At 46.3% G+C, this 13,501-nt stretch overlaps 1 protein-coding gene across 1 annotated transcript in view; it reads left to right on the forward strand.

Moving 5' to 3' along the window:
- Positions 1 to 13,501, forward strand: part of ADAMTSL3 (ADAMTS like 3) — a 415,333-nt gene that overhangs the window by 242,016 nt on the left and 159,816 nt on the right. The window contains exon 7 of the mRNA XM_084817237.1: positions 2,377 to 2,503. Coding sequence (XP_084673363.1) covers positions 2,377 to 2,503 — 127 coding nt within the window. The remainder of the gene's footprint in view (positions 1 to 2,376; positions 2,504 to 13,501) is intronic.

Consider the following 13,501-nt stretch of genomic DNA (forward strand, 5'->3'; position numbering starts at 1 on the left):
TGAGACACTGCTCTGTGTCTGTCACCCCTCAGAGCTGCATGCCCAATGTCTCTTACTTTACATGGCTGCTGTATGGGCATCTCTCTTGGTCTTGACTCCAGACTAAAGAAAGGAAAAAAGGGCTCTCCTCCTTCCTCCCCTGAGCCCACCTTGGGTCTGTTCACTGCATCACTCCTATAGTGCCTTTTGCGCTGCTCTTCAAACAGTCTGTTTCCTGGCCTTCGCCTCCTGCTCTGCAGCTGTCTCTGTAGATTATAGAGCAACTGGGGGCAGCCCTGGAAGCGGTGTTCTAGTTTGATTTCCCCTGCTCACCCAGTTCTCCTCCTCCCCCAGTTTGCTCCCAGTTGGTCCAATCAAGCAGGATGCCAGATCGCACTGTAGTACTTTTTCTTCTTGCGGGGGGAGCGATCTGTACTCTTAGCAACGCAGCGAAGGATGCTGTGCAAACTGAAATGATGAAGTTGGATATCTCCTTTATAGCCAAAGGACATATCTAACACACACAGCTGCAAAATGTGTTGTGGCATCACAGAAGCTGAGGATGAGGGATGTCTGAAGAACAAACTGCAGTGATTTGTAAAGCAATTGGTTTGTATTGATGATGCACTGATGAAATTTGGGTGCCAAAAATTTAGATTTCTAGCGATCTTAACATTTGTATGTTATGTTTGTAGTTGACGTTGTAATGGCCTTTGGATTAAATAATATATTTCTGGATAGTTAGCACTAGAGACTGGGATTCAATCATCAGATCATGTGAGAATGAGATACTAACATCTGTTCCAAAAAGCACAATGGCCCACGCATTTAGCAGGTTTTTCTTCTTCTCTGTATGCTGTGTTTTATTTATATAATTAGTTAATCCTGTTGTGGTATCTAAAAAAAATCAATAACACCCAGTTAAAAATAATGGCTATGTTTATGTTTTCCTAAAAGGTAAAACTGTACCGAGTAAATTGGTACCTGGGGATGGGGGTGTATGTGGTATGTGATGGGATTCTTTGGTATTGCTGCCTCCTGTTAAAAAGGTATTTAGCAGAGAAAAACAAAAGGCAAAACAGAATGAGTGTTTACCAGTCCCACATGCACAAGAGACCACACCTTTCTTTAGTGCAGAAAAAGGTAAAAGCTTTACTCACAAATATTTATGCATAAAGATGCAGGTACAGCACTGGGTTTCAAAGGCAGTTTGTTCAATCCATTTTGTTCTCCATTACCCAGGCAGGAGTGAGAGAGAGCAAGCAAGTGTGTTCTTAGCAGTGGAGAAGGCAGAGAGAGAGAGGGAGGGAGGAAGGGGAAGGAAGGGGAGGAGCAGGAAACTAGGGATGTACGAAGCCACTTACCTGTTTCATAAGTGGCATCCACGGTGTGGGGAGGAGGCGCTCCGTCCCTCCCCCCTGGAATCCTCCCCGGCTGGCTCTGCTCCACGGCAACTCCGTGGAGCCACCGGCCGGGTGCATCCGCAGCTGGACATCTGGCTGTGGCAGTTCTGCGGACGCAAATGGACTTCACCATTTGTGTCCCCGCTCTTTGCTGTGATAGGCTATGTAAATATTTACGTAGCCTATCATGGCTCAGCGAAGGGACGCAAATGGTGGCCGGTGTAGCGCCCGCCATTTGCAGCAGCAGCAGCCCAGCAGTGGCCAGAGCCTCCACTGCTGCTGGAGCTACTGCTGGAGCTGCTGCCACCACTGGCGGTGGAGCTGCAGCCAGGTAGGCTGTTTCGCGGGGCTTTTGCGGGGTGGTGGAGCGGGTTGCTCCATTCTGCCACGGATTCCGGGGGGCCGAATTCACTGGAATTCAGCCTCCCTGGGATCCGTGGCGGAATTCTCTGACATCCCTACAGGAAACTGCTCATAGACTATAGAGATCCTAAGGCTAACTATGTCCCCAAATCCCATGCATTAACTAACTGCAACACTGCCCCCTTCCTGTACCTTGCAGATGAGGTTGCAATATTCCCAACAGTATCATAGTGATATGCAGCCAGCCAAATGTTTTTAGTTCATCCAGAGCCAGGATTCTTCTTGGATGGCTGTCCTAATGTTTTTCTTGCATCTGAAGCTAGTAAGTGATGAAAGGCGAGTTCCAAACAACTCTGAATAACATTGGGGGGAATAGTATTTGGCCTAGAAGGAATTCCCATATTTCTTACGCAATGATAGCAAAATAAGTTTGATGATTCTTGCCTTAAAAATGAATACATCACAGAATAATTACTTTAAGCCTGTTACCTGCTTAAATGTTGCAAAGCAAGATGGGCCTGTGAGAGAATTGGCCAGCTTATACAATCCAACATTGTTGTTGTTATTTTAAAAGAACCCTATGTGGCCTGTGGTAGTTTTGCTCTCCTGACTGTGATGTTGCCGTTGGCAGGCGGTGGGCTGTGATCGACAACTTGGGAGTCAAGCCAAGGAAGACAACTGTGGAATCTGCGCAGGAGATGGTTCAACGTGCAGGCTAGTGAGAGGACAGGCTAAGACCCACGTTTCCTCTGAAAAAAGTAAGTTTCTTGCAGATGAAGTATTTAATATTCATCCCTGATTCTCTCCCGCTCATATATGAACAAGACTGAGCTGAAGACTGTGGTAGTTTAATTGGATTTCTTAGGGGATTGTTTATCTGTTTGCTTTGGTCGTCCAAAGGTACTCAGTGTAAAGTTTGTGCTAGATTGTTTTGTTGAGAAATATTCCCCATGTAGGGGTCAGCTATGCAAGAATTCAAGGCATGCATTTTAAGAGAGAAATTCAATTTAGTTTATCAAGAGTAGCCATCGCAATAGGCATCTTAATTTTTAGATCATGTATGTCTGTGTTTGTATGTGTGAGATCAATTTCTTAAAATATATTTTCACAGTTGCATTGTGAAATAACAAAAAATCAACTTGGGATACTATTAACATTATAGCCTATGATTCCTGGCTGCATAGAATCCAAAGTCCACCTATTCCAACCTTATAAAATACAGGCTTGAAATCCCAGGCAACTCCTTTGTCCACCTCCACTCTTTCTTTCCCCACTCTTCTTTTTAATTGTGGTTGCTGCAGTGTTCTTTCACAAGAAAATCCAGGCTTTTGTTTTCATTTTTGTGCAGGTTTCTAATCCTTAAGGAAATGAAGAAAACCTTAATTGGCATTCTGTGCCCACTGAGCATGCTCAGTCTTCATTGGATTGTTTTGGGGATTCTTTCCCCTAAAGTATTTTTTGTAATTCTGCAAACTTTGGAGTTCCTCTGAGTAGCTGTGGATACCTCCCCCTTGTGCATGGGTGTTGCTGTTTCGGCAACATAAGCAACAGCACTCGGAGAATTGAGATTTAGGGCTGTGCACCACCTCGTTTCGAAGCCCGAATAACGAGGCAAAGTGGGCTGATTCAGAGCAGCCTCCTTATGAAACAAAGCAGATCAGAGCAGAACTGAGGCGCTCCGAAGTGAAGTGCCTCCCCCATGAAGCGCCTCCTCTGCCTTGTGTATTCGGAGCTGCACTTAATGCCTGAGCAGTCCAGACAGGCAGTCTCCAAAATGTATCAGCTTCTGAAAGCTCATGCGGAAGGGCAGGAGGAGGAGGAGGAGGAGGAGGAGGAAGGGGGAAAGCAAGTGGACGTGGGAGGTGGGGGAGGTAGGAAAGTAAGCTCAGGAGGAGGAGGGAGTGTGCTTTGGCGAATAGGAACTCTCGGCCAGAACCGATGCTAGCAGTCTCCAATCAGAGAGAGTGGTGGAGGAAGGGGGTATACTTCTGCAAAAGGCTGTGTTCAGTTATTGCGCTAGCTGTGTCTTTGGGAGAGGGCTGGTTTATGGTTATGATCTGGTGTGTGTGTGCGTGTGTGCATTCCTTGCAGTTGCTCCTTCTGTTTCTTCATTCTCTATTGCCATTAGGCTTTCCTCAATGTTTAAATTAAAATGAAACAATCAGCTAGGTTGTAGTGGGATCGTTCCCTCGCTCCTCATGCGAGCTGCCCCTTTGGGACTGTGTCTATGCCCTCTTTGCAGCCGCCTTCTCCTATTTCTTTCTACCTCCAACTTGTTTGTTCTTTGTATTAGTTATATTCATCTCTCCTTTCAATCTTTTTTCAAACAAACATAGCTTTTCTTTGCTCATTGCTGCTATGCTCCCCGCTCCCCCGCCATTCCATTGTTCATGTTGCTTGTGAACTCTGGAAAAGGCTGCATTTGTTTTTTAAGGTCGACCCTCACTTCTGGTTTCTCCATTCTATGTCCTTGTAGCTTTTGTCTTTCAACTCTGTCTCTTCTAGATTTTTAAAAACGCAGTCTTATTTCAATTTTCAAAACAAACATTGACCTGGGTATGTTTCTCCTCCTCCCCTTTTTTTAAGTCATATTCAAACAATTCATTTTTTCTTGCTTTCTAAATTCTTAAAGAAAGGCATATTATATCAGCCTATGTGTGTAGTGTTTGGATCCCACTCCCTGTCCCCGTCTTGAAGTGAACCATCTGTGTCTTCTCTGTGTTGATTCTCCCAAAACAGAAATTAAAGAAGCATTTTTATTTTTATCATTTGCTTGCTCTTGGCTCTAATCTTATCACTTCCGCTGTCCTCCTGTATTTCTTGAACTTAACCTGCCTTCTATAAAAGAACATGAAATATAAAACAATAACTTAAAGACACCCCGTATTTTCTTAGGTAGTTCTGCTTTTCTTTAGCTCTTGTGAGTCTGTGTCCATGTGTGTGTGCATGCTAGGTTGTTGTTCCACCAACACTATATGTCCAAATTTCAAGAGAGTGTTGAAAAAGCATGAGAGACATAGTATTTCTGTTAATTCCCTTTTTATTCTAATAATACTCCGCTGTGTGGCAAAGCAATCCAGTGCAGTATGAGGCATCTTCGGGGTCTTGGCTGGGGCAGAGGTGGGCGAGGTGCTGCTGTCACTAGCAGCACTGTTAGGCAAGTTGTCTGTCCCCTACTCTGGATAGCGTGTCCTGGTGCAGTAGGGCAGCAGAGTGCAGAGGCCAGCTGCAGCGCCCAGAGGTCACTGTTCAAGGAGGATAGCATGGGCAGGTGCAGTAGTCGCACTCTTGCCCAAGGAGGAGCAGCATCTCCTTCTGTAGTGAAAGAGGGGAGCCCGCTGATGGATGTTATGTCAGAGGTGTCTGACATCCTCAGTGTGGTGGAGGGCGAAGAGGAGGAGATGCTCCAGGGTGTGTTGGAGGAGGAGCAGCAGCCAGAGGCTCCAGTACCCGACTCCTCTTCTATTGTTCCCCCCGCTTGTGTGGTGCCCCCCGCGATTGAAAGCAGGCAGTCTGTGTCTCCTCCTCCCCCAAAACATCAGGGCACCATTGTGCAGGACCACTTTGAATTGGGAGCCGATCCCAGCACTACCGTGCGTCGCCACTGCAAGGCATCTCCAAGCAGGGGGAAACTGCCAGGGCACTACAGCACCAGCAGCCTGCTCCTGCACTTAAGGAGGCAGCACCAGTCGGTCTTGCTCGGGGAAGAGGCCCCCATGTCCCAGCAGGCCGGCAGCAGGGGCAAGCAGAAGGCTGGCAGTGGCTCCGGAACTCCTGCAAGCTCTCCGCCTCTCACCCCCAAAGGCTTAGGCAGGCCACCACGGAGGAGATGGGGTGAGGAAGGTATGGGTCCATCAGCTGGAGGTTTCCAGCATTCAAAAATCAGTGGCCCTTCAGGGCTAGGCACTGACCTAGGGATGTCAGAGAATTCCTCCACGGATGTCGGTGAGGCTGAATGCCAGTGCATTCGGCCCTCCGAAATCTGTGGCGGAACGAAGCCCCCCTGCCCCCCCACCCCGCAAAATGGGCCTGGAACGGAGCACCTACCTGCTGCCGTCCGCGCTGACTTGCGAATGGCGTCTGCATCTGCAGCCGCCATTCACTTCTTCCATGTAGCCGTGATAGGCTACGTAAATACTTACGTAGCCTATCACGGCTAACGCAGGGACACCATTTGCATCCCTGCGGAAGCCGTGATAGGCTACGTAAGTATTTACGTAGCCTATCATGGCAAAACTAAGGGAACGCAAGTGGTGGCTACGGTGGCCACCATTTGCATTCCCTTTTTTTTTTTGCCTTAATAGCCTACGTAAATATTTACGTAGGCTAAAAGGGCAAAAAAAAAGAAAAAAAAAGAACACAAATGGCGGCCGCTGTAGCCGCCACCATTTGCGTTCCTTTTTTTTTTGCTGTGATAGGCTACGTAAATATTTACGTAGCCTATCACGGCAAAATACAGGGACTCAAATGGCGGCTATGGCAGCCGCCATTTGTGTCCCTGCAGGCTGCCCAGCGGCCAGATGTCCGGCTGCCGGCGGCCCCGGGCAGCGGCTCCATGGAATCTCCACGGAGCGGAGCCAGCCAGAGAGAATTTCGGGGGGGGGGACGGAGCGCCTCACCCCACTGCGAATGTCACCCTTCGAAAAGGTAAGTGACTTCCGTACATCCCTACACTGACCATGTTAATTCAAGATACATTCAAAACACTCATTTAGTGTGTGCTAGAAATAAATAAAAGCAGATAAAGAACTAAGCTGTTCCGGCCTGCCTGCCAGGTGCTGTGTGTATTCAGCCATAGGGAGGCTGAGCCCATGATTCTTCTGAATAAGGGTCGTTTTGTACTTCAAAGGAACCTGCAGCAGAGATTAGGGATAGTGATCTCTTCAACACACTCTCCCTTCTGAGTTTCGTCTGAGTTTCTGGGAATATCAAACTCATCCTGCGGTGGGATGCACTGGAAGGGGGCCGGGAGGGGCTAAGTTTTCACACGCGTCTGTGGAAACAGGGAGACGTTATAGCTCTTTGCTTTGGGAGTTTTGGTGGAAAACGTTGATTTTCACCTTTGCCTAACACACAAGCCAATGGGCCAAACTGCCTGGACTTTGGCCAGTGAGATGCCCTCGAGGGGGCCTGGGAGGGGCCAAGGTTTCATGCATGGCTAAGGAAACAGGGACAAGTTGTAGCTCTTTGCTTTGGGAGTTTGGGTGGAGAACGTCAAATTTCACCTGCGCCTAGCACAAAAGCCATTGGGCCAAATGGCTTGGAATTTGGCAAGTGGGATGCCCCCAAGGGGTCTGGGAGGGGCCAAGGTTTCATGCACATCTGCAGAAACAGGGAGAAGTTATAGCTCTTTGCTTTGGGAGTTTGGGTGGAAAACGTCAAATTTCACCTGCGCCTGGCACAAAAGCCAGTAGGTCAAGTGCTTAGGCTTTGGTGAGTGGGATGCCCTCAGGGGGGCTGGGAGGGGCCAAGGTTTCACACACATCTGTGGACACAGGGAAAAGTTATAGCTCTTTGCTTTGAGAGTTTTTGTGGAAAGCATCAAATTTCACCTGCACTAAATTTCACCACTAAAACCACTGGGCCAAACTGTCTGAAATTTGGCAGTTGGAGTCCCCTCCAGGGGTGTGTGTGAAAGGTCCCCAAATTTCATATCTGTATCATAAGATCTGAAAAAATTATGACCATTTGTGTTTTCCCATGCAAGTCAATGGGAAAACGCCCCAAACAAGTGATCTGGATATCCGAATCTCACTTCAGATTCGGATCCGAGTTGAAGTGGAGGGGGTCCAAATCAGTCCGAGGCAGATGGGGTCATTAAGGAGTATCCAAAGCAACATCAGAAGTGGAGTGGGGGGTTCTTGTGCAGCACTATTGAGATTGGTATTAGTATTTATGACTGGACAAAAGCAAGGTCCAAACCAGTAGAACTAGAATATAACAAATCAGAAGTCAAACCTATTGCCGTGACATCCCTATGTGCTGCATGACTTTTGAGAGACTGTTGTCTAAATCTTTTTTCTTTTTGTCTCTGCAAACATGGAAAGCCTGAAGGCTGAAGGATGATGTAGGGGAGAGGAGCAGTTTAGAGCAGGGATCCCCAATCTTTTTGGACCTGTGGGCACATTTGGGAATTTTAAAAAATGCTGCAGGCACTGCCACAAAATGCCTTCCATGGAAGATGTGACTAGTCACCTTAATGGCTGCTGTGGGGGCTTGGCTAGTCAAAAGTGAGCTAAAGAGGTGTGTGTGTCGGGGGGGAGGAGAGAAATAGTGAGGCTTGAGTCTGGGAGGGAGGGGGAAATAGCAAAGCAAAGGGGAAGAGGGGACAGAAACAGCAAGGCTAGAGGTGAAACAGCAAGGCAAAGAGGTGGGGAAAGAAACTGTGAAGCTAGAGGCTGGGAGGGGGCAAAGGAGTAGAGAAAGAGCAAGGCTAGAGGCTAAGAGGGGTGGGGAAAACAGTGGCTAAAGAGGTGGGTGGACAGAAATAGTTAGGCTATAAAGGGAGTGAAAGAAGTCTTCCCTAACTTTTTCCAAGGATTTTATTTTTAAAAATTGTTTTGAAGAGGCAGGGTGTGGAGAGCTTTGTAGGTGCCTTTGGAGGTGGTACCCGGGCACCACATTGGAGACCCCACCTTTCCACTGTATTCAGTTCATGGTCTTGGGCAAGTTATTTTTCTGTCCCCATCTAGTCCAGCATGCTGTTTCCAACAGTGATCAGTAGGGATGTACGAAACTCTTACCTGGCTCTGCACCGGGCAATCCACGGTGGCGGGGAGGCACTCCGTCCGTACCCCTGGAATCCTCCCCAGCCGGCTCCGCTCCGCAGCGACTCCATGGAGCTGCCGGCCGGGGCCGCCCGCAGCTGGACATCTGGCCGCTGGGCTGCACAGGGACGCAAATGGCGCCTCCGTAGCTGCCGCCATTTGCGTCTGTGTCTTTAGCCATGATAGTCTACGTAAATATATACGTAGCCTATCACAGCTAAAGACACGGCTGCAAATGGCGGCTACACCATTTGCGTCCCTCCCCTGAGCCATGATAGGCTATGTAGATACTTACGTAGCCTATCACAGCTTGCCAGGGACGCAAATGGAGGCTGGCGTAGCGGCTGCCATTTGCAGCCACAGCCCGGCAGCAGCTGGAGCCACCGGAGTTGCCGCTGCCGCCAGAGCCACTGCCGGAGCCGCCGCCAGGTAGGCTCCATTTCGCGGGGCTTTCGCGGGATGGTGGGGCGGGTTGCTCCGTTCTGCCACGGATTCCCGGGGGGCCGAATTCACTGGAATTTGGCCTCCCTGGGATCCGTGGTGGAATTCTCTGACATCCCTAGTGATCAGCCAAAAATGCCTCTGGGAAGCCTACAAGTAGGGCATGAGGTTACCAAACTGTGTTCCCTTGTTGTTTGTCTCCAGCATCTGGCATTCAAAAGTGTGATGCCTTTTGACACAGAAGTTCCATTTAGCTATCCTGCGTGGTAGGCGGGGCTTCCATGAGTAGAGCTGAGCAGATCATGTGGGAGGAGCTTTAGGTGGGTGGAACAGAGGGAAGGTGCAGAAGCACAGCTTAGTGGGTGGATGACTTCCAGCACTCCCACCTTTGGTGGCACCAGCTGCCACTGTTCCTGGTTCAACATTAGCTCATCCATTTATTCATAAGGTAGCCATATGCTAGCCACTATGTTTCAACCAATCCCATCACCCATATCTGGATTTTTTTTTTAAAACAAATACTTGCCCAACCTTACAAGGATGTTGTTAGGTTTACTGAGTTAATGTACATGAACCATTTAGGAGAACGTGGGATAATAATGATATAATTATTGTTGTCCTCCTCCTCCTTCTCCTCCTCCTCCTTATTATCCAGCCTGATTAATACTTTCATGAAAGTTACCAGATTAAAACAAAACAAAATTGGCCCCCTCCCCCTCCCCCCATGCCTGTGTTGGTCATTTGTGGCCAAAGAGAAGAAAAGAATTAACTTTTATAGTCAACTGGAGGCAATTCTTACATGTCTCAGGCAACTGCTCACCCAAGCAGTTGCAATAACTATTTTCCAGCTTTGATGTATTCCCAGTCTCCATACACTCTGATACTTCCATTTCCCTATTAGTTGCAAAGGAAAGAAAGATAACAATTCTTAGGAGACCTGGACCTTTGAAGAAGAGTTAAGTGTAGAAAATATATGGTTTCATCTGCTGGATCTGCATAATTTATTCTGGCTGGGCTTCTTTGGTTTACCAGTTGGATTGTTTGGAGGGTAGCCCCATAAGATTACAGGGGGGAAGGTGTATTAAAGACCAGAAAGGGGGCAGACACATTCTGATATAAAGCTGGAGGGGATTGGGACTCCTGTTGCGATGTGAAAGCAGCTGCAGTTTGGCTCGAGAGACAAACTCACCAAGAGGGGAGTTCAGCTTCTTGTTCATTTCTAAGTGTGCAGTGATTTTATTGAGACATTGAATTCTTGCCAGTAATGGGGGCAGGGTGTGTGCTTTCAAACAGAGTTTTGAGAAATGACCAGCTTTATTGAGGGCCTGATCCCCTCCAGACCTCTGTGCAAAATGGCCCATTGCAGACTCCCCCCTGGTCTTCATGTGCTTTGGATCAAAGCCATAGTTACACGGTTTTCTCATCATTCCACTTCAGTGGGTTTTTGAGATGGAATTTTGCCTAAATCTTTCATTTTATTCTTTGGGTGTAAAGGTGTGACTCTATCATGCACGTAAGCTTTACTGTGCCTAAGGTGGTGTTTTAAATTCATTGGTTTTGTCACTGACTAGTTGTAGTGCATAGGTTATTTTTTGTTTTTTGTTTTACCTTTTCCAGTTGCTCTTGTAGCATATGGAAGTTGTTTAATAAAATGGTCCCTAGGGTGAGGAATGGGAAAACATGGTTTCTCTTAGTGATACCACATCAGTTGAGGTGTACATAATATTTGCAGCTCCTAAGGAAGTCTTGCCAAGAAAGTCGAGTGAGGGCAAGAAGCATGGCTGCATAGCATTGTTATGAAGCCAAGCTAGAGTGAGGGCAGGTTCATGTAGCGATAATTTCTTGCCAAGAAAGTCGAGTGAGGGCAAGGAACATGGTCACATGGCATTGCTATGAGTGAGGGCAGCGTCACTGGCAGCTTCTGAACAAGAAATTGAACTTGCATTGATGACTCTGCACTCTAAATCTCTAAATGACCCTCATTTGGTGGTTTCATGTACATCAGGAGTAGATAACATGCAGCCCATGGCCCGCATGTGTCCCCGAGCATTTTTGTGACCCCTGCCGTCCCCATCCTGCCACTGACAAATTAATTTTGCCACTTAATTTGGTGGTGCAGCAGCAAAAAGGGGCCCATTTTCCTTTGTGTTAATGTAAACAAATGACTGTTTGTTCCTGAAATTCGGCAGTGTGGCAGCGAAAAAAGGAAAAAAAAACAAAACAGGCCACTTTTTGCTGCCACCCCACCGAACTTCAGCAGCAAATTTAGCAGTGGGAGTGGAGGCAGCGGTGTAGCCCCTGGTGGGTTTGGGAATGGGAATTAGCGCCTGGGTCCACTTCAGTTTTCCAAGCCATCCTATGGTCCCTGGAACACTCACCCATGGACCATAGGATTCCTCTCTTAATCGATTAATTATTCAATTTGGGAGGTGCAGATCATGACAGATTACTAATCAAATAAAAACAAGTGGCGACCTCAACAACATATTGCTCTGTGGAGTGTTCCTGTTCAGGGTTCCAGCCAGCCAGACATACCGTTTCCCAGGTTACTCCATTCCCTTCTGCCTCTGATCCTCCCCCCACCCCAAATATTCAAGTCAGCATGCTCAGTCCTCATTAAAGTTCATTTGTTTGTTGTTTGGTCCTTATGTTCTTTTTTCTTAAAATATTTATTCTACTTCTGCAGGCCTTATGGTTCCTCCAAAATGCTGATACCTCTCTTTTCTTTCTTAGTGGCCCTGTTTGGCTACATAACTCAGAACTATTCAATAGGTGACATATTGAATAGTGATTGTTTTGCTGAAATAGCAGGGTTCAACAGTGGAAAAGTAGCTGTTTTGAACACAGGAAGCAAACTGTCAGCATAACAGTATGATCACCTTTTTTTTTGAAAAGGCAAAACCATCAGTAAGACATCAAGCAACCCCCCCCCCCCCGACAAAAAGCACATATCTTTCTGGGAAAATGATCAAACATTGGACTGATGATATTCAAAAAGAAAGTGTAATAAGTTGTAAAACCTGCCATGCCCCTGGGAGCATGGAATATCTGAGGTCTTTTATGTATGGAACTCCCATCAGCATCAATATCAGTTCTGTCTACTGGAAAGCTTTTAGGGTTGAACTCCACTGTTCTTTTTTTTCCTTTTTTTTTTTTGGTCTTTTGCCCCTGTTTTATTGACTGGCAAAACATGTTCAGAAAAGGTTCTCTTCTTGACACTGACAAGAACAGCACGAATCCTTGCAGAGTTATGCCTAGATTTTTTGATGTGGTTTCAGTTCTTCTGTGCAAGCCCTAATGCTAATGCATGGGAAATATTTGACAATGGAGCATGAAGGGATGTGAACAGTGCTCTCATTTGCCCTGTTCGCATCCTTTCATGCTTCTGTCAAATATCTCCTATCCTGTGGGCAAGTGAGGGTGCCGTTCATATCCCTTCATGCTCCTGTCAAAGATCTCCCATTCTTAGGGCAAATGAAGGCTCCATTTGCATCCCTTCATGCTCCTGAACTATTTCAGTATCCAAAGATGCATATGCAAAGCAGTTTTAGATCCGCTTCAGATTCCAAGGAAGCGGCAAGGGAGGTTGCATGATTTGTGCTAGATATGTTGTGTGCATTTGATGCAGGGGCAAAAGTGAGTGCCCCTGTTTATTCAAGTGCTAGGGTGCAAGTGCTCAGCTTGGGTGCTCTCAAGAGTGCATCCCTTTTCAAGTTGAACATAGGGATGCTCATTCATTTCTAATTTGTATTTCTTCACTCCACACCTCTGGGCATTGTCTGAAGAGATGGAGGTCTTGAAGCAAAGCAGAGGGGAGCAGATGTCATTCACACTTCCTCTCCTCTTACTTCTGAAGCAGCTCTTAAGGGTAAGACACAGCATCCAAGGGAAAAGACAGTGTGGTGTAGTGGGTCCAGTGCTGGACAGGTTCAGATTTAATAACATTTAATATATTACAAAATGTAATGCATATAATAATCCAACCAAAGGGTCTACAAAATTGTAAATTAAAGGTAGTATTCTTTTATATGATTTTATCTATTTATTCATTTCATTTCATTTCTATACTGACCAATAGCTGAAGCTCTCTGGGTGGTTCACAAAAATTAAAACCACAAAGCATAGCATAAAACAATATAAATATGAAAGCTTAAAACCACAATATAACAGTACAAGCAGAATAATAGCAGCAATGCAGAGTTTTAAAATGCAGATTTAAAACACCAAAGCTAAAAGACTAGGAAGCTAAAATGCTAAAATACTGGGAAAATAAAAAGGTGTTCATCTGACGCTGGAAGGAGTACAACATTTCATATTCAAATTTTACTCTTAATTGTCTCTCACAATAACCATATTTCTCCGTTCCTTTAATATAAGACTTAACATTTTAAGGACTTATTTTCCAAAAGTTTGATGAGGGTTTTTTTTAAGTTCTAATACTGAATGTATTGTATTCCAACACTTTAATAAGTTTTTTTGGTTGCAGTTTTTGGTTGCACATATCCCCTAGAGATCAAGTTTGTTGTCTCTTCCAATATTGGGCCAGCA

The sequence above is a fragment of the Heloderma suspectum genome, chromosome 11, assembly GCF_057233095.1.
Source record: "Heloderma suspectum isolate Gila_16-S chromosome 11, 16-S_ref, whole genome shotgun sequence".
Lineage (NCBI taxonomy): Eukaryota > Metazoa > Chordata > Lepidosauria > Squamata > Helodermatidae > Heloderma > Heloderma suspectum.